This window comes from Phaethon aethereus, assembly GCF_964289735.1.
Source record: "Phaethon aethereus genome assembly, chromosome: 13".
In the NCBI taxonomy this organism is placed as follows: domain Eukaryota; kingdom Metazoa; phylum Chordata; class Aves; order Phaethontiformes; family Phaethontidae; genus Phaethon; species Phaethon aethereus.
In genome coordinates, this window is record NC_138589.1 from 11,550,105 (window position 1) to 11,575,729 (window position 25,625).

Sequence of the window (25,625 nt, forward strand, 5' to 3'; positions counted from 1 at the left end):
CAGCGTGCTTTGGAGGGAGCGGAGAGCTGCGGGGCAAGCCGCGTTCCTGGGGAGGCTCCTCTCCCTGTGCACATTGCCGCTGACATCCGATTCAAAACCCCCAGCGCGTTCACCTTCGCGAGCCGCGGAGGAGGCAGCTCCAGCGGCCGCCGCCCACGGGCCCGCGGCACCGCCTCAGCGGGAACTCTGGCAGGCGGGGACGCACTGGCGCGGCTGGGCCGAGGGGGCTCCTCCAGCCCGGCTGCGGCGGCCGGGGGCAGCTCCGCCCGCCTCCCGCCCCGCGGGGCCGCTTCCCCCTGCAGGGGGGGCCAGCGGGCCGCGGCGGCGCTGGGCGCGGCCTCCCGCCATGGGGCCGCGGGCTCCCCGCAGCCCCCGGGGCGGAGGGGCAGCCCCCCGCGGGGCGCCGCGCTGCCGCCCCCTGCCCGGCGCAGCTGCCGGGGCGGGCCGCGGCGGAGGGGGCCGGGGCGAGGCGGGAGCGTGGCGCCCCGTGCCTGACAGGAAGCCCGACGCTGCGCGGGCGGGCTCGGCCCTCGCCTTCCCTTCCGCCCCGGGCCGCGCTCCGCCTGCGCCGGCTGGCGGCGGCCCCTCAGGTGTGCGCGGCGGGGCGCGGAGCGGGGCGGCGCTCCCCTCGGCCTCCGGCCCGGCCGCCGCAGCTGCACGGCGGGCCTGTCACGTGGGGCGGCGGCGGCGGCGGCGGAGCGGCGGCACTGCGGTCTGTCCTCTTCCACCTGCCCCGGAGCGGGGAGCGCGGGCCGGCCATGGGGCTGCGGCGGCAGGCGTCCGCGCCACTCCCGGCCCCCCGGCCTGCGGGGGCACCGCGGGCCGGCGGCGCCGCCGGCTCCCGCGGCTTGGCGTAGGGGCGAGGCGGGCGCGGAGCTGCCGTGGTTCCCCCCGCGCTGAAGGGCAGGCGACCCGCCATGGAGAAGGCAGCGGCCGCGGAGCTCCGGCAGGGCGCGCTGGTGCCGCTCACCGCCATCTGCCTGGGTGAGTGCCGGCCCGGCCGCTCCCCGTGCGGCGGGGCATGTCCGGGCACGGCGGCTGGGGGGGCGCGGGCACCTGCGGCGGGGCTGCCGGGTCCCCTCGCCCACTACGGGAAGTTACCGGGAGGGGGGGTAGCGCGGCGGGACGGCGACACACCAAACCGGGTCGGCGCATTTCCCTCCCGCTTTCTAACGGGGCGGGGGGCGGCGTGGCCGCGGGTGCCGCAGGGCGCCCGCCCGGGTCGCCGAGCCCGGCGGCGAGTAGGCCGGGCGGAGTTCTGCCCGGTCCTGCGGAAACCAGCGTTTTGCCCTTGGCTTTGAAACCGCTGTGGTAACCCTGCGTAGCGCTTTGCGCGGGCCGGGGTGAGGGGGTAAGTTTAGGCATTATCGGCCCCTTCTCCAGACTTTTAGGAGGCGCGATGCGGGCAGCGGCTCTCGGTGCGGTTACGAAACTGCTCGCGGTGCCGTCTCCTTGCCCGGCGTCGGTCGCGTTTCTCGCCTGCCTGTCACTTCTCTGAGAGGCAGGGTGGAAGAACGCACACACACACATCCCCTCCGTTTCTCTGCCACATTCAGTTCTCCTCCCTCCCTTCTGCTTGAAGCAATTGCTCTCCGCTCTGCTTCACAGCAGGTGTTAAGTTATGGCAACGTGATGAAGCGTATTACTGGTTTCCAGTCTGTCAGCCCTTCTCTGTCAGGGAAGATGTTTTTTGTTAGGGAGAAGCGTTGACGCCTGTGACCAGAACGAGCCAGCGAAAGACCTTGTGTATTTATCAGGGGCACGTAGAAATTGGGAGTTATTAAAGCTGACTGCTCTGTTCCTGCGTGCTGCCAAAAGATTCTGGGGGAGCAGCGTTGTCAGAAGCGCTGTGTGCAGCTGAGCGGTGCTGGGGCTGCTCTGTGCTCTCCGGACGGTTATTTGCTAAACTGTTACAGCTCCTCGAACTAGCAAGTGCTGAAACCACAGCTATTTGCTAATGAAGCCGATTAGAGTTCATTTTTAATAATCCCAAATGACAGTTAGGGTGCATTACCTAAATGGTCAGAAATGAGTATCTGTGGCCAGACTGCTCGTTCTATTTTTGTAAAAGTTTTTTTTTTTTTTTTTTTAACATTAGTGCTTGCCTAGAAAAACGTAGGAAGTTAAAGTTTAAAAGCTGCTCTGGCTTCTTCAAATGTATCTATTTTAATTAACGGAAGTGCAATGTAAAAAGCTATCTAAACTACAAAACAGTTTGAACATCCCTTCTAGCCAGTACAACTTTTTTTTTGCAGAGACTTGACTTAAAGGGATGTCAGAGCTGTGCACAGCGTGAGGATAATGTCTGCTGCATTGTTTATTTAAAGTTAGAGAAAGGTACAAGTTTCTACCATATCTCTTGAGTTTCTTGGGCGTTTTTTTGTGGCCCAGTCAGACCTTTGTTAAAGCTTTTGTTTTTTAACAGAAATAGCATGGTTATTATTAAAATGACTATATAAGATAATAAAAGATTATGTAAACTCCAGCGTTTAAGTGAGAACACTTCTTTTATTTAGCTTTGGGTAATTGCCAGGTTGAAAGTTTAGTAGATTTCTGCTTTCTATGACTTCTAGAATTTCACTGTCTGGCTCTTCTTTTCAGCTGGAATGTATTATTCCTATTCCTTGCACAACTGACAGTAGTGGAAGTTGAGAAACATGAGAGGTGGGAAGCTTGTAAGGTATTCTGCTTCAGTGAACCCATAAGAATATAATGCTGCTGCTTTAACTTTTTTTTTTTCTATTTTACTTCCTGCTTGTCTATCCCTGCTTTTCGTCCTGATTTTTGGTTCTTGCTTCTTGCCATTCTTTTCTTTTACCTTTTGTTTTCATGTAGGCTGTATGTTGTGTTTGGTGTCTGTATCAATGCACTGCCACTGACCATTGCTGTATGTGACCTCGTCTGTAAACTGCTGCTCCAAAGACTGGAATTGGGTTTGTTGCAACTGTTCTTTCATGAGGCCATTTTGTTTCTCATTCTTGAGAAATTCTGGAGGACATAGAAAGTTATCAAATAGGAAGTAATTAAAACAGCGAAGCTGATGTCTCTCCTCCTGGCTGTGGGAAAAGCCTGGTAGCTGTCATTTGGTTCGGTGGTGCCAAGATGTAAATTTCCGTTTTGATCCAAATAACTGCTTTCCCAGCTGAAAACCTCACCCTGGGAATTATTTAGCAATCCAAATGAGTGGCACAGTAGGTTTCCTACATGGAGTTCAAGCCAACTGAACTGCTTCTGTTTTTTCTGTCTTTCCCATAACTCTGCCCAACAGTTAAGAAAAAGAACATCTAGAAAACTTTTTAATATACCTCTAGTCTCTCACCTAATTTTGTTTTGACAAGAGAAAAGAAAAGCAGCAGGGAACAGCTGTTCTTTCTTTTGGGCCTCTGACACTTTTGAGAGCGGAGTGCTTCAGAAAATGCTGGTTTACAGTGCTCTTGTGGTTTGATTTGACGGCTTTGAGTGAGACCGAGAGTGAGGAAAATAGATACTGGAAACTGTAGGCTTATTCAGTTGCTGGGGAAAGTACCTGATGTGAAACCTAGACTTTATTTTCTTGACTGCTGACTTCTTAGTGTGAAACAGTTTGAAAATGAGAGCAAAGAAATTGCAACAGCAGCCAATAGATGTTTTGCATTTGCAGAGGTAAAAGAGCATTTTTGGGTGTTGTCTTTCTTGGGTATCTGCCAGACCTGGTGTGAAAAACTGCAAACTCTGTCCTTCTGGTAGCAAACTAAGGGCTGTCTGTTTAACAGTCCTCAGAAGAAAGTAACATGTCTCTGAGTTGTCTAATTCCACTCTATCACGCCCCTTGTCTTCATGCTACTTATTTCCATTTAGTGAGCATAGGGGCCCCTCATCAGCTATGCAGGGGAACCTCTTCTTGGGAGCTTATGTTCTGTTATGGCCATCAGGAAGATTCGGGTAGGAGACATGGAAAAAGATTGCAGAATGGTAGTACAGACACAGACCTTTCCAAACAATGCATCTTCAAATGCTCCTTTCAGTTGTGTTGATAACAGTTATGCAGAGCCTATTCATATACTTTCTTTGGAGCAAACCAAAATATTTTAATTTTCATGAAATTAAATTTGTGACTTAATCACTGGTTAATTTTTTCTCCGTCTTTATGACTATATTACTATGGTTACAGGAATAGCGGTGCCTTAATGCCATGGGAGAAAGTGTTGTGTTGCTGTTATTGCTGTGATCCAAGGTTTGTCACAAACGGACGTGCTGCTCTGTCACAGAGCAGGAGTTAATGGAGCTGAGCTGTTTCCCTGTTTCCTGGTACAGGATGGTAGTGTTGCTCCGAGGTACGCTTACTGACCTATCGGAGCAAGCTAGCACTGTGAAACAAAGGAAATAATTACATGGCATGTTGTTATTATCATATAACAAATGTTACTGTACATTAATTATGTAATAAAATCAGCACTATTAAGGTCCTTTGTACATCGTGTTAATGCTTGTTAACACAAATCTGCAGCTCAGGCCTGTTTCTTCTCAAGCCACGGCATACGTATGCTGCCATTTAGTTGCCCTCCTTCCCTTGTGTGTTACTAAAAGCTCAATCCTGCAACCACGTAGAAGGAGCTAGAAGTTCCTGCCCTTGCCCTTGTGGTAGTACCCTGAAGCCCTCTGCAGTGGGTGACGCCAGGAGCGGTTGCTCTCTGGTTTGCAGGATCTGGCCTCAGCCTGAGGTCTGTAGCAGTCTGTGCGCCTGCCGAAATTGTTGGCTGTATTTAGCTGTTGGAGCTCTGGCTTCAGCAAGGAGAAAGTCCAAATTGTCGACAGCCAGACATGTCAGGGAAGGACTGCTGTAGGCTCCTGCGCTGCTGCAGTTTGGTGATCGTTAGATACAGCACTGACTGAAAACCGTGACTGGGCTCAAACTGGCAAGCTGAGGGATTGTTTTTAGTTTCTCTATTTCCACCCCTTTAGTGGTAGGTGCTTTTTTCCTCTTGTGCTGGTTTAAGTTATAGGATAAGGTGTTCGGGGTAAGGGTCATTGTTTTGTGATGTGTTTGGACAGTGTCTGAGACGATGGGGGCCCACACTTGTACATGCTACTCTGAGACATAAATACTGTTAATTGTCAGCAGCTTCCCAAGTGACTGTTGGGAACAGGGATGGTTTCTCTTCCTCTCTTCTCCTATTGTTCATTTTTTAAATGTTTTTTACTAAATGCTTGCCAACAGATCGACTATAAAAAGATTTAGGACTTAACACACATAAAATAAAGCCAAAGACAGTGCTTGGGCTGGGATGTTGTAAATTAAGTTTTGGTAACCTTTTAAACATTTCTAATTCTTTTTAACGTTTGTCATTTTATTAATAGGCTGTCTTTGTAGATTATAGATTGTAGACTTTGTAGATTATACTGCGCTCATTATGAAATGAGAGCAGTTATTGAACTATGCTGTAATCATTAGAGAAGTGCCTTAAAGAATATATGAGGAAACTAACATGGAACTACATGTTAATGCTGACCTGTGGAGCAACAAAGACACAGGAGAAATTTTTTTTGGCAGTAACTGCTCTTACCAGATCACTCTAATGGTATATACTGTGAGAGGAGACTTCCGAGAAAGTGAAGAGTATTTGGAAACTAATTTGCAAATCAAAGGTGTGTTGCAAGCACTACCTCATCCTGTTTTTACCACTGGACCTTTTTTAAAACTTCATGGCCTTTGATTAGTTAAGGGGATTATGTTAGCTTTAGCAGTTTATTTTCAAGGTGACATTTACCTGAGAGGAACAAACTTTTCTTTATTCAGAGGAGATGTTTTTAAAGATGTTAATCTCATTAGTTATTTGCCAGCATTTAAGCAGGTAGAGTGACCAGCTGTGATGGTGAATGTTTTAGTGTAATTGTTCTTCTGTCTTCCTCAGTTGAAAAAAATTCTGCAGAAGACAATTTAGAATAGATTGGCAGTTGTTTCATTTGGTAGCATATTTGACAGATACTGAACTAACATTGTGGGGTTTTTTATAAGGAAGGATTCCTTATAAAAGTGAAGGATTCAGGACATGGTTTAGCAGGCATGGTGGTTGATGGTTGGACTGGATGATCTTAAAGGTCTTTTCCAACCTTAATGATTCTGTGACAATAGTTGATTACATGACTTGCCTGCGTAAATAAGAAAAGTTCTTGTTGGAAGACTGCAATGCATTTATATTAACACCCCAGCAAACACCTAGAAATGGTTAACTACTGACTGCCACCCTGTGCCACTGGAACCTGTGTGAACATTATTTTTCTGTCTTTACACAGTGAATCTCTTCCTGACCGGGAAAATAGAAAGTGCTGTTACCTCATTAGGTAAGATGTACTTTTCTTATTTGTATTTACTGTTCTTTTGAGTTGTTACTGCTTCTTCCCCATGCAAAGAGGTCTTTTAACAAAACAGTATGACCTTTGAGAGAGAGTACCAATGACATTTTAGGAAGTTTAGGACTTCTAAGTTTTCCTGGGCTTATAGGCTGCATCATTGTCACTGTGCTAGGAAAAAATTGTAGGCTTGAGGCTAAGGTCGTAGTATGTGCTGTTACATTCAGGGGAAAACTATGTTTAGGAAATGTGCCTGGGAATATCAAGCCAGGGACAGTGGCCTGTTCCCAGGGGAGCTAAAACAAGAATGTTAAAAATGTGTAACTTCCTTCTCTATAGCAGTACTGTGACTTACTGATGTTACGGGAACATTGCAATCAGGGTCCTCTTAGTGACGAGGGCCCTTTTGTGCCTCTCAATCCACAGTCATGTTGGTAGGGCTACTTTGTGCCCAGAGAGGTTGTAACTTAAATTAAAACAGAAAAACAAGAGGAAAAGAAATGGGAAAACATGAAAATAATTCTAAGGCAGTGGGTTGATTAATGTGGGAGCTTGAGCATTCAAGTCAACATGGGGGTTTGAGAGAAGATTTAAATCAGGAAAAGGTAGTCATTTTATCATTAGATAACTTCCTTAAATTTAGCATAGGAGAAGTGTAGATGAACCATATAGGACATGTGTTGTTTGCAAAACAATATTTCCATTCTTTCATTGGAAAAAAATCCAGAATGTTACCTATGTGCTTGTTTGTTCTGCCTGGATGGTTATTTGGCTTTTGATGGAGCTTGCCGTCCGTTGGCTGTATGTTTTTAAAGTGTAACTTGGGTAATTATACAGTGGCTGGCCTATACTGGCGATACTGCCTTGGCCTGAAATACATAATGCTTCATCCAGTTGGCTCTGCTGCTTTCTAATGCTGTTCTTTTGCTACAAAGAGTTGTAACATTTGGCTTTTATTCTTTCAAGTATGCTGAAAACCTCAGAGTACTGTAGCCTTTGTGTTTTCTTGTCTTGATAATAGTTTTGAGTTACTTTGTCTCCTGACAGTTTAACTGGAGCAGGGGAGAGAAATTATCATAAAAGGTCATTGCAATAGTGTGATCCATGTGTAGCTTCTCTTACCTGTGTGTTGGAGGATAACAGGTTAGCATAGTGCAGTCTTACAGCAGATGACCCTGCCAGGAATTGCCTTGCAGGAGATGTTCCTTGGGAGCCCTGATAAAAGTTGGGAGGAATGCTTGCTGTCCTAAACACATCCTGTCAAAGCAGCTTATTACAGAGTTGATCTCTACGATAAGGCACAGTGCGGTCTTTTCGGAAAACTAGTAATAGCAGAAATAATGAGTTCTGGAGAACACAGGTCGTGCCACCATCTCGGCTATATTTGTACAATGACTTTCAGTGAGAAAAGCTGCTGCTGCTGACAGGGAGCAGTCCTCCCCCTGAGCCCCCTTTCCCTGGGCTCGCAGTGAGCCAGTTCAGCCTGTTGATCCAGCGGAGCGTGAGTTCAGGTTTTGTCAGATCAGCGAGTGGAACCGTTGGGCTGTGCCGTTGCCGGTTTTGATACCGGGGGCAGAAGCAGCTTGCTGGAGACTGGATAAAGTGAAGGGGAGCCTTAAGTCCTTTTTTCCCTCTACAGGCATAAGGGATCTGCATTAAGCATTGTGTGCAAGCCCTCCTTGAGGGAGCATTTGGAGAGCTCGGGGAGAGTTTCCTGCCAACCCTGAGATAGCTACTAAGGAAGCATACATTGCCAAGCATTCGGTTTTGAGAGAAGGTTCCTTGTGGCAGGTGCAAACCAGCCATTATCCTGGAGCAGATGGTTGGGATGTGTGCCTTGGGACTGGGGCAGACCCCGGGGTGTCACAGAAGGGTGTGAAACTGCAGGATTTATTTTCTGCTGGGATCATCTGAAAATTTATTCCTGCGCAGCTTAGTGCCCTCAGCGCTGTCCTCTGGTGGAGCTCGATGTCCGTTCTGTTACGGTCGCATTTGCAAAAGTAGGAGTAATAATATTCATATAAAGTTTTGGAAACTTTCTTGCAAGTACTTGTGGCATATTTAACTGGCATGGGGAATCTACTGCTGTTTACAGTAGAAGAAATAAATTTGATTGTTACAGAAAGAGCTTCATTAAGGTTTATGCCTGCTTGATAGGAACTCTGAACTCAAACCTCTCTGGCATTTGTGTAAAGTTGTTGTTTTTATTTTTAAATCTATAAGAGATTCATTATTGTCTGTCTTCAGAATTTGTCTTTTTTTTAAAAAGCACCATCTCAGTAAGATTTTTGGTGAGTTGGTTTGCCAATCCAGGTATTAGTATTCTCTTATGTTTCTTCAGTAATCCTAAATGTGGAAAATGTAAGCTGTTTGGGCTTTTAGTAAACTGGGTTTTCACTTTTCTTCTGGGTTTGTGCAGAAAGGCTGCAGAAAAAGAGTTACAGAGCAATTGTTGAAAAAAATGTTGTCACCGCTCTTCTTGTGTGTGTCACTGATGATAAGGCTTTCAGAATCCAGGACTGTACCTTTCTATTTAGAGACTTCCCCTTCCTTTAGATGTTTTGGCAATTTTAAAAGGCTTTTGTTTATTTTCCTTAAGGAATCACACTGTCATGCTGAAGCCCAACTTAGTAACACAATAGTTAATGCATATATGTGACTCCACGAACTTCACGGACAGGAGCTGAGCAGGGAAGTGAGGCCCCTTTATTGACACTGAAACCCCAACAGTACGAAATTGTGCCCTTGCATGGTTTTTCTGTTTTGTTGCCAGTACTGAAGGCTTTGTTTAGTACAGGTTTGTCTTCCAAATTTTTTGTAGGTGAAAGAACTGAAAAAAGCAAAAAAAACCTGAAGGCAGTGCTCAAGATACTCTACCTTGTCTGCCACACAGCAGTCAGTGCAGAAGGAGTAGAGAGGCAGACTGGTTAGGAAGGAGATCTATTGATTTATCGCAAATACCATAGTAGTGAGCATTGTTGGGAGATGAAAGGCATCAGAAGCATAAGGCAATTACATGAGGTTTGGGTAAACACAGTAGTGTTTTTCTGGGAGGCGGTGGGGTGGTGTCCAGTTTGTCCCAATAGGGGACTGTGAAGATAGCCTTAGAATAGTGTAATTATGTTTTGGCAATATGAATTCAGATTAGTGGTCCATCCAACTCAGGAGCCTTTGTAAGAGCAAAGCAGTTGTCCTTTTAATTTGAGTAGGGCAAGTCTGAAATGCTTGTTCTGTGTCAGAGGGGTAAAGCCATGGGCAAGTATTGAGCAGCAATGACTGTTGCCAGATGAACTGCCCGAAATGGCGTATAGTGTCAGTGCAGTCCTTGCTTACATCCTTAGATTTTTCACAACTACAATTCTTCTGTTAAAATGGAAAGTCTTTTTCTTTTGTCTCTTCATCTTTCCATGCCCCATGTTCGTAGCAGATGTGCAGTGTTGTTAAGAAAAAGCAATTATCACTGAGAACCTGAACTGTCCATGTTACATCATGCAACATGGATGTAGCAGTGGATTGACTGTTTACAAATTAGGAAACTGTACATTATTGTAAAAGAAAAAATACTAGTGATGTTACTTCAGAAAAGCTAGGATACTTTCAAATAACTATTGCTCTTTGTAAATACTTCCTAAAACTGAGAAGCAAGTCTTTGGGAGAAGAACAACTCTACTTAAGTGCGCTGATGAATGCGCGAGAGGAAGTGCTTATGCAATCACCAGTGTTGTCAATAGGTCTTCCTCAGAATGGAAACTGAAATAAGCTCTGTGTAATTATGATTCTGTTCTAATGCATATACTGTGAATAAGGGATATTAATCCAGGACAGTATTTGGTACAAGGGAACAGAAATATTTGCAGAGCTGTTGCTGGAAGCCTCTGGATAGTGCTGTCTGATGTATTTGCTCTTTCTGCTTTGTGCATTCTGTTTCCTTCCCATTAAGAAGTTTTAGTAATCTAGCAGTTATGAAATGCAGTCTTTCCGGCTCCTTTTATGTGGTTGCCAGCTCTAGGTCCTCTTACGCTGCTATGGTACGTTGATGCAGTGACAAGTGTGTGGATAAGCACATTTAAAGACCTAAACAAACCGAGAACTGGAGTTGAAAAGTCCTGCTTTTATAATTCTGTAGTTGCATCTGCATCTCCGTATTTCACCAGCATCTAGTGTGGAGGCTCTCTGGTTTTAGAAATGTGATAACAAAAACGTTCTCGTTTTTCGTAACTGCTTTACTGCAAAATATTTATTTGTAAAATAGATGTGTTTGTGCATTTATGTATTCTGTATGCTTTTGTGGCCTTTGAAACAAGTAGAAATTATATGCATATGTTTCAGTGGAATGCCCTGCTTGGAGAGTAAAAATAATGGCTTTTTATATGTTTTGCCTCAGGTAAATTACTCACCTCATGCTTTTTATATTCCTGTGGCTCTCACTTCAAAAGCGCTTACTGTGAACAAACGGAATAGTGCCAGGCACAAATTTACTGGTGGGGGGATACTGCAGCCTGGCCCCAGCCCTGGCCAGGAGCCCTGCAGGCAGCCCTGCCACCTGACTCGATTGCAGCCAGGCAGCTTTGCTGGCACTTCTTCACCCTGTCCCTCCGGTGCAGCTAAATCTGATCCTGACTGTGAATTGAAAATGATGCGTGTATGTGGCTGAATTTCAAGCAATACTGTAAATCTGTGATTTATAATGCAGTATATTTGGACGCGTTTGTAGAAGGAAACTTGAGGTACAGGCAACCTTTTTTTTTCCTTGACACCTTTTTAAGCCACAAGAAAGTAAGCTGTCAAAAATTGGAATATTCAGCCGCAATCCACAAGTCATGCTCTAGATAGTAATTTGTTTTAAAAATAGTTTAAAAAATATTTTTGGAGAATGTTCAGAATACATGCATTACACAGAATTTCCCCTCTTGTAGTCTGCTGAGAGTACGTTTTCCCATCAGAACAGCTTTCCCACTTGTCCTTGGAACATTTCACTTTCATTTTTGAATTGCTTAATTACAAATTATAAGTATTTGATGTAGCCTTAATTGGCCTGCTGTTTTCCATAGGAAGAACTGAAAGTGCTTTGAAAATACTGAGCTTAATTTAGCCCTGTTTGCTCCTTTCCTATCTATGGGAGTTCAGAAGGAATTTAGAGTACTTGTTGAATGTTTTCATTGAACATTACTATTAGAGTCCAGTTTACTTTTTTGTTGGGGATTTTTTTTAACCATTACAAACTCTTCAGGTGTGTTGTATGGTTAGGAGAATAAACAACATGTCCAGGAACATGTTACACCAAAATGAGCTTCTAGATACTTCATACTGAATATGGATCTTCTTCAGTCACTGGGTGATGTATCCAGGCTTTGGGAAGCCGGTAATTTCTGTATTACGTCCTCTTGGCAGATCTATGCAGTAATATTGATTGTAGCCTTTGGTAGTTTCATGCAAGGTTATTGATTGATCCTGCATTGAAATGCAGGTTATGCTTTACCTACACTTAGAGCAGGTGTCTTAATTAAAAACCTGGGCAGCGAAGAAAGCAGTAAGAGGATAAAATTGTTGACTCTCATTTGTCTGCAGTCCCCAGAAACTGATGCTCTTGGAGCTAATGTGAATTGTTGATTAGGCACAGCATTATTAACAATAATATTTTTCCCCCCCTTATTAACAGCTGCTTGCAGTGGAGAACTGGAACAGCACACAGAGAGACGGGGAGTCATCTATAGTCCTTCTTGGCCATTGAACTATCCTCCAGCTGTAAACTGCAGCTGGTACATTCAAGGAGATCGTGGAGACATGATAACAATTAGGTATGGTTTGATATATGGAGATGAAGGATTGCTTTGCTGAAATGAAACAAAATGTGAGTTCTTATCTGACATACCAGTATGAGCCTGTTTGTCAGAGCTGCGGAATGGCCAAAGGAAGCTGAAGTTGATTACGCTGAAGCATGATTGTAGGTTGGGAACCTCTCTCATTTTAGAAATGTTCCATTGTGTCTTGTTTCTGTAGGCTACTTCTGACATCCGTTATTATATATGCAAGTCACTTGTAGTCTTCTAATATATTTATCTTCACAATACCTGTGTGAGATTTCATCTGCCGCTGGTGGATGAGGAGGTGGGAAACAGTGATATATTTACTTACATCAAATAGTCCCCTTTCTCGTCATTGCTTATGAATAGGAGTAAGTGAAGGCTATAAAACCTGGAACAGCCTCAGCGGGATATGTAAAATTCTTAGAGCAAAAGTGGCTTTTTCTGTGCTTTCTTGAAATGGTGCTATGTTTAGTTGACACTTGAAGATAATAATTGCTTATTGTTACTTGTTAACCAAAAGACACATACTTCTCTGCTTAATATTTATTTCCAACAGAATTAAATAATAGTTAGCATTTGTGGCACAATTTCAGCTCATTCTATAAAAATACTATTCAGAAGAGACTAGAATATATTACAAATAGTTTGTTAAGAATGTTTAGACTCTAATATCAGCATACTGCAAATGTGCCTAATTTCTCTGGGCTAATCATAGTATCCTTGTCAAACCAAGAATTTCTTACTTAAAAAAAAGAAAAAAAAGCAAACCTAGGAAAGGGTTTTTGTTTGGTTTTTAGTACTGTTGTATTTGACACCATCTGCTCATTCTTTGCTCAGCTGCTTAAAAGGACTGCAAACCTCTTCAACTGCAGATGCTCAGCAATTAAAAACAAATCTGCCACAGATGGAGTAATAGGAGGGCTCCACCATCCGTAGTTCAAAATAGGAACTACTCATCAAAAATAAGGAAGTAGATACCTGCCAGCATCTGAGATCCATAAATAGAAACATGCTTTTAAACCCCATTAAATTGTATTGGACTTGGGGAATTTGTTTCAAAGCAGAGGTTGTTGGAAACTCTGAGGAAGCATACCAGTGAGAGACGGGACTTGGCTCTGGAGAGTAGTACTGTGGTTCATGCTATGAAAATGTTTCAGAGCTCCCAGTTAGAATTACGATACTCTTCTGCAAGTGTAAGTGTAACAGAGGCTAAAGAAATAAAGGAAAATGAGATGAGGAAACTGGTAATATTGTGTGTATACAGTTTAGATGTGTGTATAGCAATATAATTTGAAAGATTTCTTCTTAATAGGTTTGTTTTCTATCACTGGATACACAGCCATATCCTGCCCTCCTATGCACATGCAAACAATGAGATCTATGTGTTTACATCCTAGGGAGTGTGTTACATTTTTGACTATAAATGTACTTGGAATGACTCACTCCAGTGTATGAAATGCAAAATGTTACAGCATCCGAGAACTTATTTAGAAGGTTGTAGCCCTTGTAATGCCAACGATGTAAAAGAAGCAGCTGACTTGCCTAGGCTACAAGCAAACTGGGAAAGGGGGTTCAAAACCAAACATTTTTTCCTCTTAACAGTTGGGTGTGCTTCTTGTCCTAACTGTGTGCTGATAAGGGCATAAAAGAGTAGCTTTTTAAATTTTCCTACAAAAATCAAACACAGTTCTTGTGATAACATCTGGATTTTGAAGGGTTTTAAAAAAACCCGCCTCCTTTGTGTTATGTTATGCTGAATGCATTTCCTTTGATCTTGAATTCACATTGACAGTAAGACAACAATGTTATGTAAGTATCATATTTGAGATATGGCAGGAGTCACTAAGGGATAAAATTCCAACTAAAAGTAGTTTTGATTTCTCAAACATTTGAATTCAGTGGTCATTTTTTCTAGCCAATTATTCAGCAGCTTTCAATAGAACAGTGCCCAGATCTGCATGTGGATGTAAGGTGCTGGCTTCTCTGGGCATGTCCTTCAGAAGCTTTGTCTTAATATCTGCTTTTCAGGGGTGTGTATTGATTTTCTTCATATCCTCACATTTCCATACTTACTGTTGTGCTTTATAGTTTACTTTTCAGAAATCCTTCACAAGGATTCACAAGAACAGGAAGTATATGTTCTTTGTGCTTATTACCTCCCTGTTAATTACGCACGTTTCAATACTTTCTTCCAAGCTTGTGTGTCTGGTGGAACGGTGCTGTTGAGACCTGGGAACAAGTGTGTAGTTACTGCTTTCCAGGACTATGTTGTCACTTTAGAGTCAAGTAATCAGTCTGTTAATTATTGTTTTGGAAACTGCTTGATTTTTTTCCTATTTTCTCTATTTTTATGCCTGTTTTCACAGAGGACTACATAAAAATTCTGTAAGATCAGAATAAAATGTCATATGCAGTAACTGCCTTGGTACCATCCTTTACAGGCTTTATATGGGTATATTTCCTCATATCTGAGGAAAAGATCAAATCGTTTTTGTTAGCTGTTGCTGTTACCTGATGGTTGTAATTAGCCTGATGTGGGCAGAGTATAAATAAATTGCATTTTATATATAGGAATTTATGGGACTGAGAGTAAAATGTTCTCCGTGTTCAGAATTCAAGTTAAGAGTATTGAAAAGTGATGTACTTAGTGACCCACTCAAGTTGTCTCTTATTAATTGAGGCAGGGGGGAGGGGATCACCTTCCTTGGCTTTCACTTCAGTGATTCATGTCACTGGCTTTGAAATAAGAAATTTTCAGATACCATCTGAGTTTCACTTTCTGAGTAGAACTGTGGCCTGTTCACGTAAAGGCTTGCTGGTCTGTAATTGTATGAAGAATTAAAGGGACTGCTTCATAGTCTATTTACCAACTCACAGTGTTTCAGAACTTGATATTAATTGGAAAAAACTCATAATAGCCATTTATTTCGTTCAGTTGCATGTGCTCAGCTTTTGAAAACGCAGGGCCTGTGTCTCTTGCCTAAGGTTACACAGTTAGCTGGTGCTTGGGAGCTGGGAGTAGAATAGAGCTTTCCTGACTTCCAGGTCCTTGTGCTTCAGTGGTTAAGCAGAACTTTTTAATGAGCCAATTAAGTCATCAGTTGTTCACAGTCTGCACTTGCTGTGAGAGGCTGGCAAATAGAAGTAACTTTTCTTGCTTAATTGGCTGGTCTGTTTTATTTCAGGACTGTGCTCTACTGATCTACCCATAATATTTATCCTCCAATTTTTTTAATGAGTTTAGAGGGCCAAATTGGACTTAAATTTTTTTTGATTTATTTATTTACTAATTGCTTTCATTAAGGTTTTATATCTGCCGGGCCTCCAACCTTTTTTTTGTTGTTGTTGTTTGTTTCATTAAGGTTTTATATCTGCCGGACCTCCTACCTTGTTGTTGTTGTTGTTGTTGTTGTTTGTTTTCTTGATCATCCGGTGTTTGTCTTTTTCCAGTTATAAGAATGCCTTTTTTTTTTTTTTGCTTTAATCTGTAGCTGCTCGTGCTTAAATTACTAAGAGGGTTGTAGGGAATTCCCTACATTATTTATAGAAGTACTTTTTTTTTCCCTAGCTGCTACTGCTCCTTTTGGTGCAGATGGCAAAAAGCTTAGCTCTGCTAAGCATTAGTTTTGCAGGTAGCACTTTTTTTTTTTTTTCATATTTACAGACTGTTAATGTGTATTTGTGGTAATCTGGTTTAATGAAGCTCTTTCCGGCAACACAGAAATACCTGTCAGGTAATAGGAAGATACCATTGTAGGCTACTGTTGCTTCATTTGAGTAACTCAGGCAAGATCTGAGAGAGAGAGAGAGAGAGAGATATGGTCAATCCCGTAATTTTCTTTAAGTTCCTGGAGCCCTGCTCAGTGTTGGAGGTAGCCTTTTTTCAGTTTTACGCATTTCTGCAGAATTCAGTAAAAACAGATGTAGTGCTGCATTTGTTGTTTCACACTGAGTTGTTCTGATCCTCAGAGTCTGCATGCTTCCAGTGTTTAATAGACTGTTCTTTTATATTTTATATAAAATTAGGGGATTTTTTAAAAGAAGTTAGCTGTGGAAGAGGCATTCCAACTGGAATGGATAACTGGACTTGGTGCTTTTGAATAGCATCTTTCAGAAGAAACAAAACCTGCAAAATTTGGTCTGATCATTTTGATCTTTTATACCAGCCTCCTCTTCTATTCCTGTATTGTGTTGGAGATTCACAGGTAACAGTGAGAACAGCGTGAGGGCTAAAGCATTTTAAAGGATGTTCTGTGGTTTAGTGATGGGTGTTGTACTTTGTTAATACTGTAGTTCTAGGTGCTCGAAACGCCAGTGTTTGGGTCCTGCAGCATTGTGCCTGAGTGCTCCTCCTCTCCCTGTCCTCTGAACTCTGTGCTCTGGTCATGGAGAGGAAAAAAAGCCTGGAGGAAAGCCAGGTTTTCCTTCCCTTCATCCTTGAGCACTGAGATGCCAGAGCAGAGGAATGTTGCCCTCTAAGTGAAGCTGCTGGGTGGAGGGGGGTGTCCGCATCCCATGGAGCGGATGCGGTGCAGTGGGGAAGGCTGTAGCTGAGGGGTGCAAGGGCTGGAGTTCAGTGCCGCTGTGCACTGCATCCATGATAGGATGGACCTCTGGGTCCACACCCCACTCTGTCAGACATATGTCAGGGTGCTTTGCTGGAGGGGGTTAGTGACAGAACAGACCCTTATTTTGCTTTTCCTCCCAAACCCTGTGCTTCCCTGCCCAAGATGTTTAAAAATACCACAGTACTGACTGGTGCTGCATGAGATATGGATGACATTATCCACTCGTCCTCTCTGTTTCAGTATGGCTTGATTCTGTTTCTTGTTTTAATCACAGAAAATGACATGGGTTTTGGATACAAAGGGCCCAAGACCTCCCTCAAGAACTGTAACTACAGACTTCATTCAGTACTTTTCCAAAGACTGTAAGACGTTTGTACAGTCCTACAAGCAGTAGGAGCACAAGACTTTGTCCCTTATTTCTACTGCATACCATCACTCATTCAACCACTAGACTAATCCTTTTGACAGAAAAATTTGCATTCCAGTTTGAGAAGGTTCAACTGAGTAAGTAAATGTCCCCACGCTCTATTTTGTGGGTAGCAGGATTAAATTATTCTTCAGAAGTCTGTAACAGCAGCAGTGCTAGATCTAATTACAGATGATGAAAGAAGTGAAGTAGCAGAGGTTGAATGCACTTATTCAGGACTCTTAGGAAAAATAAATCAGTGGGCTATTTAATGTCAGATTAGTGTGGCCCAAACTTCTGACACAAAGTCTTGTTGTTGCAGATGCATTGTAAAGCAAAAACCAATTTTATGTATTTATACATGTACACATATGTATTCATGTTGTTTCATATTTTGTTACAAAGGAATGTTTTTTGTATCAAGGTTGGTTGATGGCTGATTTAAATATACCATGCTTCTGGTCTTGAGTAAAATCACCATCAATTTAAATGGCAAAATTTGCTTCCAGTGGAGACAATATAACTTAAAAGGATGCTGGAGTGGAGTGACAGTGCCTTAGTCAAAGCAAAATTTGTTCAAACTATGTCTGTTGATTAGTTTGTGTGAGCTAAAACATAATTGCTTTGACTTTGCTTTTGCCCTTAGAAGAAGAAATTTTGTAACTGCTGTGGTATCTATTATATATAAAACTTTACATCACAACTCGAATGTTCTGTATTTCAGAGAGATTGTGTTTGAAACTCCTAGGCACCTGTGATTAAGATGCTTATTGTTTTTTAAAAAGAGTTCATTCGTGTCAATATTCTGAATTGCCCTTTTCTGAATACCAAAGCATTTGTTTCTTGGTAGCTCACGCATCCCTGAGGGGTGTGGTGTGTTCAGGGAGGCTGTTAAAGATGATCCTTCTTTGCAAGTCTGTTCTGCCTCGTCACCCTTCTACTCAGTTGGTTTTATGGCTAAAGCTTGGGTTTCTTAGTGGAGAAGAGTGGGATTCTGCTCTGAATCTATTTCAGATTCACAACTGACACTTGGGAAAACCAGTTATCCTCTGTATGCCTGTGCTTCCTTTTGGAAGGTGGGACTGCAGTTTCTTCCACACCCTTTATAATAAACAAAAACAAAGCACTTTACTAGCAATGTACAGTACTACATTCTCAAGGTGCAAGTAGAAGGTATTGTTAATTATACCTAGTGCAGGAGTTCCAGAGGTATTGCTGTCATCTGCAGAGGAGTTTGTAAACACGGCATGTGCATGTAGCTGACTTCTGTACTCTTCCTTTGTGTGAATCTTAAAAGTGTTCAACCCTTTTCTTTGGTGTTTTGTTTTGTGGTTTTTTTTTCCCCTAGAAAGAAATGCATTTTAATGTAAGGTGCAGACAGCTTATTATATAGGCAAATTCTCCTCTGGGTGTGTGCAGTCCTGAATTATTTACCTGATAGGCAAAAGTAGCTCTTTTCAGCAGAGTGGGGAAAGTGAGTGGCTGTGTGACTTCGCTGGAGTGCTGGGAACCGGGTAGGATAGGAGAACAAATTGTTTAGCTCTTTAAGGTTGGTTCTGGTACATCTAAAATAACTATAGAAGTAAGAGATCAAAAGATTTACTAAATGATCTTGTTTGTATCACACGAGCAGAAGCTTTCTAGTCGTTCACCCCCATTTCCAGTTCTGAGTTTCCATTTCTTCATTTAGTGACTGTTCCCTTTTCTTAAAAATTTGTGGTGTTGGGCTGATAGGTATTTCTAATATTTATCCAAAAAGTCTTTATGACAAGAAAACCCTACAAACAATCCTCCAGGTAGATGATAAAAACCCTTGTTGAAGTCTGGTGCTAAAATGACATACAGAGAGCAAAACCAATGTGGTAGCTCAGTCTCGCATCTCTTGCAACAGACTCGATGCGGGTGCCCATAGTTTCACTGATGCTTTGTGTAATTCCTTTTTGTGCTGTAGTGTCTCTTCATACACTTTCTTGGTCATTAAAAAGTTTTTTGCAGAACACCTGGGACAGATACGCTTTAGTTTACCTTTGCATGGCTGAATACTTAAATCTTTTCATTCTAACTGCAACAGTCATCTAAAACTTCCTTGCAAAATATGCTTGTTTCGGAAGCCTGATGAGATTGCTTATAGCAAAGAATTAGGTGCTGTGGGAATATTTCTTCCCAGCTGGGAAGACACATAAAGCATGGTGGGAGAAAAAGAGTTAGAAAAGAGGAAGGCCATATTTCTAGGTGGATTGTCCTTGCCTGCACTGTTGGACATCTCTTAATTTCCAGTTTAACATGATGCTTTTAGTGCTCTCTTTGCTTTCTCTTGCTGATAATTTGGGGGTTTTTGAGAGTTACTAAGCAGGTATGTTTGGCAGAACCTATAGGTGTGTGTAGGCTGGGTCTCCTGCTTAAATGAATTGGCTAGTTTACATAGTTGCTGCTCTTTCCCTTTCACCTTCAAAGGACAAGATCTGGCAGGCATTGACAGCCTTTTGTAAATATACCGATATCAGAAAATTATCTTTCTGTTTATCTTTTTCAAAGAATTCATCTTTTACGTTTGTGAAAAGTCCTTTGTGGAAGGAGATCTGTATTTTGTTAACAGCTTTTCAGCCTTTCTGAAACTTCTGTCTAGGTATTTGCATGGAGTACCCACAAATTTCTACCGAGTTGATTTTGTGTAGCAGAGTTACATGAAAGAGGGCTAAAATTCATTTCTAAGTGTCTGGAACAGTGTGCCTTTTCCTAATGAGTGTGCTTCTCTGTGCAATGCTATTGTCATTGCAGATTACTGAATGCAAATGTAAGCTGTTTCATCAGACAACAAATACCCTGTATGGTTCCTGAGCTACAGGTTAGGGAGTATTATCTGGTTGTGTTCAGTGTTCTGCAAACAACTGGGGCACCTCTTTGCACTAGGTAAGCTACTAGGTAAGCTTGAATAATCACTGGGCTTGTGTCAGCAGAAGGGCTGGAGTTCTGACTGTAAAAGGTTATAGGCTTGTTTGCTCTGCATTTGCATTCCCAGAAAGGGAATATTTTAGTCTTTGAATTAAAAAATAGTAGTGTTAGACTTAGGTTCCATTTCCAGCCCTTGCAGTCCCTGTCCCTGGGTTGCCCTGTCCCTGCCTATCCATCGCTTGAAGAGTTGATTTTTGTCTCTCATATTTATCCCTTTAGGGTTCTTTGTACTGCTCTCTAGTGTTCTTTTTCCACAACAGTAGTCTCCCCTCTCATCCCATAGTTTCATAGCTTTTAAGGTTGGAAAAGACTGCTGAAATTAATCTACCTTCTGTATAAGGTATTCTGGAATTTTCCTCTTACTTATATCTGGTATTTTAGGAAGCTAATTTGTTTAAGGACTCTGAGTAAAAGAGGAATCATCCTTTCAGCTTTTGGAGCTACTTGGCACGCTGCTTATGCCTGTGAGATGGGTGCTTCTCCAAATTGCGGGAATTGGAGTGCTCTGTTGATATGTACTGAAGATACTGTAGGTGTTTCATTATCTTTGAATGGGATCTCTTTATGTTGGCACTGCTTGGTGCAGAAAGTCGACTGTTACAGTCTGTTTTTTCTCTGTTTGGCTTTGTTCCAGATACTTGTTCTCTTTGTAAATTTTGTTTTCTTTTGTTCCTAACAGTTTTAAGAACTTTGATTTGGAAGACTCTCAGAAGTGTGCAGTAGACTGGTTGATGATTGGCCCCTCTTCCAAGAGGGAGGAGTACAAAGTGTGCGGATCTTCCATACCTCCGTCTTTCATCTCTGCAAGGGACCATGTTTGGATATTTTTTCACTCAGATGCATCAAGCTCAGGACAGGCTCAGGGATTTCGCCTTTCTTATATTAGAGGTAAAACTTTACAGTTTTGCTGGCTTCACTTATACTCTGTCTGGCAAAACTTGAAGACGGTAGTATTTTTTGTTGACAGAAGTCTTGGGTCAGTCTTGATGACTGTAAGTTGTTAGCGCGGTAACACTGATATTTGGCTTTTTAACAGTATTCCTGGAGTGTACTGGCCTGAGTGATTGACTTGTGACATGCAGGCTAGTAGATGTTAAAAAGTGACATCTGATCTTCCCAAAGTTTTGATACTGACTTTTTTCTTCTTGCCCTCTTTCACAGGAAAGATAGGACAGGCTGTATGTCAGTCAGATGAATTCCATTGTGCAAACGGAAAGTGTATTCCCAGTACTTGGAAATGTAATTCCATGGATGAGTGTGGTGATAACTCAGATGAGAAAAACTGCACTGTCCCTCCAACAGAGCCTCCTTCCAGCATCTGTCCCTCAGGAATGTTCCAGTGCAGTGCAGCCCACTCTACGAAGTGCTTGATGAACGAGCTGAGATGTAATTCCGTTAAGGACTGCAGTGACGGTTCGGATGAAGATAATTGTCCTGATCTTTCCTGTGGCAAAAGGCTGGGTAATTTTTATGGATCTTTTGCTTCCCCAGACTTATTCCGTGCTGATCATAGCAGATCAGACCTTCGTTGCACATGGTACGTGGACACACAAGATAATCGACATGTTCTGTTGCAGCTTGATTTACAGTTAGGCTACAATGACTATGTAAAGGTGTATGATGGCATTGGAGAGAGAGGTGATAAATTAATGCAAACGTTTTCGTACCACAACAATAGGCATTCGGTGAGTGTGGAGTCGTCAAAGGGCCAACTCACTGTCTCATATCACGCCCGCTCCAAGAGCACTGGCCATGGGTTCAATGCAACCTATCAGGTGAAAGGCTATTGCCTTCCATGGGAACACCCTTGTGGAAGCGATGAGGAGTGTTTCACAGATAAGCAGCGTTGTGATGGCTGGTGGCACTGTCCAAATGGCAAGGACGAAGAGAATTGTCCCGCTTGCCAGAAGAATGAATACCCATGTGAAGGAAACAGTGGGCTTTGTTACTCAATACTTGACCGCTGTAATAACCAAAAGAACTGCCCAGATGGCTCAGATGAAAAAAACTGCTTTACTTGCCAGCCGGGAAACTTCCATTGTGGTACAAATCTGTGCATCTTTGAGACTTGGCGCTGCGACGGCCAAGAAGACTGCCAGGATGGAAGCGATGAACATAACTGCCTGGTGATCGTTCCCAGGAAGGTCATCACAGCTGCTCTGATCGGGAGTCTTGTGTGTGGCTTGCTGCTGGTGATAGCACTGGGTTGTGCATTTAAATTATATTCTCTGAGGACCAGGGAATACAGGTAAGCATCTTGCTTTTATGATGCTTTAACAGCTGTGGTGTTTTTGTCTTCTTGTTTAAAGGAAGAAAAGTTGCTTGTTAACCAGAGAATTTGCAAAACAGTGTGAAATCAGTCACTGGAATTGCTAACAAATAAGTAGCAGTCACTGCATTAGGCTTAGAGAAGAGTAGTTAAGATTTTTGGAAGTAGTGAAGGGAATGTCAGCTCTTCTGTGATCTATGAGAAGTATACATGTATTGTGCAGACTGGCAGAACCTGTATCTAACTTAAATCAAAACTGTTTTGAGCAGTTTCCTCTCCTTCCTCTTCCCCCTGCAACAAACCCCTTGCCCCTGCCAGAAATTGAATGCTGAACTGGTATAGTGAAGTCTTTGCTGAATCTGAACTGAATAACCCTAAACCCCTCCCCAAATACTCTAGTTCTCAGTTCTATTAAAAGTGATGTCCTGCAGTGGTGGGGCCTGTTCTGGGCAGGAGTTGTTTACCTCCACTGTTCCCATTGGTGTGTGCTGTGCCCCTTTCCCCTGGTCCTATATGCTTTGTTGTATGGATAGTGTTTCTGTGCCTCTGTGTTGTATGCTTGTGCAAGCATGGTTCTGCCCTTTGGGAGAGCATCGTAAGGGACTTTCTGATGCCCACCTCTTGTCATATGCACCAGCTCAGTGCCGTGCTGCTGGCGCCGTTGCTGTTTTCAGCACAGCATGCTTTACGTTCTCTCCTGATCAAATCTGCATGATTAAGGAGCTGGAAAACAGCCCCTGTGCTATGTTGGGAACCTTGATGCCTCAGTTCTGGCAGGACAGCCAAAGCTCTCTGCAGCTGCAGGCTGCTGCAGTTGTGTGACTCTTTCAAGTTCTTAATGTTGTTTTTTCCAAAAATAACCTTTGGGCCCTTGCTGAACGAGTTATCACTGTTACTGGCATAAGCTGGCTGATGGAAAAAACTTCAGTTGCCGCAGAGTCCAACCTGGGACTGCACCAAAGAGTTGGCTGATTTGATTCACTGATGCTTATATCCTGTACTCTCAGTCCTTTTGTTTATTTTAGCACCCTGATAAGATTTTCACGGAGCCTATTTGAAGGTTTGCGTTTCTGCTGCTAGCGCGAAGCCCTCTGAACTGCTTTTATACGTTAATGTGGGGGAGGCAGGACAAAATGACTGTTAACTTCCCTTCCATGTTTTCCCTCTGGTTCTGTTCACAGAGCATTTGAGACCCAGATGACGCGACTTGAGGCAGAGTTTGTGCGGCGGGAAGCTCCACCTTCCTACGGGCAGCTGATTGCACAAGGGCTTATCCCCCCAGTTGAAGACTTCCCTGTGTACAACGCATCACAAGTATGGAGACAGGAGTGCCAATGAACCCATCAGCAGCCAAACTACTATAACTTAGATAGAATCGATCTGGAACTGTATTCTTTCAGTAGCTCTGCTAATTATATGGAAGTCATATAAAAATGTGTATGTTTTACTTGGAGCTGAAGAACCACAGTATGCATCTTGGTGCCAGGGGTAGTTTTGAACACATTAAATGTGTTTGCTAGGGAACAGCAGTGATAAGCACATGCCGTTTTGCTGTACATCAAGATAGAATGAGCAGAGAGAGAGAGAAAGGTCAGAAAGTAAATAGGAAAAAGGCTTTTCAAGATGAAACTGTAGTGTGCCTGAAGCGATAAGGAAGTAAGGTCTTCAGCAGTATTTTGGGGAAATTCTGGGATTATTTTTCATTTACAAATACATTACACTGGGAAGCCATTAAATCATTCTTCTATTTCATTGCTGAGTTCTCAAAAATCTCCTGTGCCCTGTCAGAAGTATCCAACTGTGACACTGTTCCTAGTGTGATAAAGCTCTTGTAGTTTGTTATTTGAGTGGAGAAGTAGTTTGCCTTGGCCTTTCTTCTCTGCTGTTGTCATCAGCTTTTGAGGATCCTCTGCTGTTGCTGATGATAGAGGACTCAGTGGTCTGCAGTCTGGTTCTTTATTGGTGATCTGGTCGTGTGAGTGGAGCGTCTTCCTGGGCAGACAAGTAGAGCTTAAACTCATAAAGGAAGCACTCTGAGGGGCGAGTCTTTTGGTACAGGCAGAGCCGTCTTTGGTATTCTTAAATAGTTCATTAGAAAATGCACATTTAACAAGGGAATGTAGGGATCAAGTCTGAGAATTCTGGTAAGGTGGAGATATTCGTGGTAAGAACAGGGTTTAGGAGAAGTCTTCTGACTGTGTGTGAAATCATAGTTTGTTATGTCTGTATTACAGGCTTCTGTGCTGCAGAACATTCGAACAGCCATGAGGAGGCAGATGAGACGACACTCGTCAAGACGGAGCTCATCTCGGCGGCGCTTGGGCAGGTTCTGGAACAGACTCTTCCACAGACCTCGGGTGAGAGGGCAGATCCCGCTCCTGACGCCCGCTCGCACTTCACAGACCACACTGGGTGATGGAATCATCAACCGTGCTGATGGGACTCTTCGGAGTCCTTCACCTTCCCCTGAGGGACCTAGCTTAGAGGCAGATGCCCATGGCCAAGCCAGGGGCCTACAAGAAGCTGGATGTAGCAGCCTGCAGCCAGAGACTGAAATCACAGAGCCATCGCCTTCAAATGTCGTGGCGAATACTTGCACAGCAGCATACGCAGAGCCTGAGGCTGGACACGCTGATAAATCTTTAGTTGCTGAGACCTCTGGCAGTGAGCTTAAGCAGTCCAGTAAAGTGGATTCAGGAAAGGCTTTCAGAGATCCTTTATCTGAAAGTGTTGCAGAAACGATCCATGGAGGGTCAGCATCCAGGAGGACTGTCCCAGAGGACAGTAGTTTAAGTAGAAGTCATCCGCTGAGTGAAGAGCCATGTAGGTTACCCTTAAAAAAGTGGGAGTCTGCTTACTCAGACAGCCCTATGAATGTTCATATCCAAGTGGATGGACAAAACCGATGTTGCCCTAACTCATGCCGGGAGGAACCTTTGGGTATTCATGCGGCTTGTTGCCATTCTGTGGAAGTGCCAATGTTAGAGTCCTCTACTCCCCTCTCTGAAATCAATACCAGTGATGATGAATCTTTACTTGTTTGCTGATGAAAAGTTTTGGTTTGGCCCGGTAAATTTTGTAACTTCATTGTTTATATGACAGTGCACTTTGATGGGTGGTATGTCTGTGCTCTCAACTTTCCCTTAAAACCACTGTGCTTTGGTCCCGCAGGGAGTAGAGTACAAGACTAACTGGGACAAGTTTATGTCTTTGTTGCTATTCCTGAAACTCCAGTGGGGCAGAAGTAGGCCAGTATGCAATGTCAGGGGCTAGGAGAGCAAGAATGTGTCACT

The 25,625-nt window shown here is 43.3% G+C and overlaps 1 protein-coding gene across 1 annotated transcript; it reads left to right on the top strand.

Moving 5' to 3' along the window:
* Positions 1-902: 902 nt before the first annotated feature.
* On the top strand, positions 903-25,379 carry LRP3 (LDL receptor related protein 3; the record flags this gene model as incomplete). The annotated part of the gene is made up of 7 exons (XM_082005504.1): positions 903-984; positions 6,274-6,321; positions 11,990-12,128; positions 20,743-20,951; positions 21,225-22,311; positions 23,514-23,646; positions 24,567-25,379. Exons 1-7 carry the CDS (start codon positions 918-920, stop codon positions 25,377-25,379), a joined length of 2,496 nt encoding a protein of 831 aa, XP_081861630.1. The 5' UTR covers positions 903-917.
* Positions 25,380-25,625: the final 246 nt, after the last annotated feature.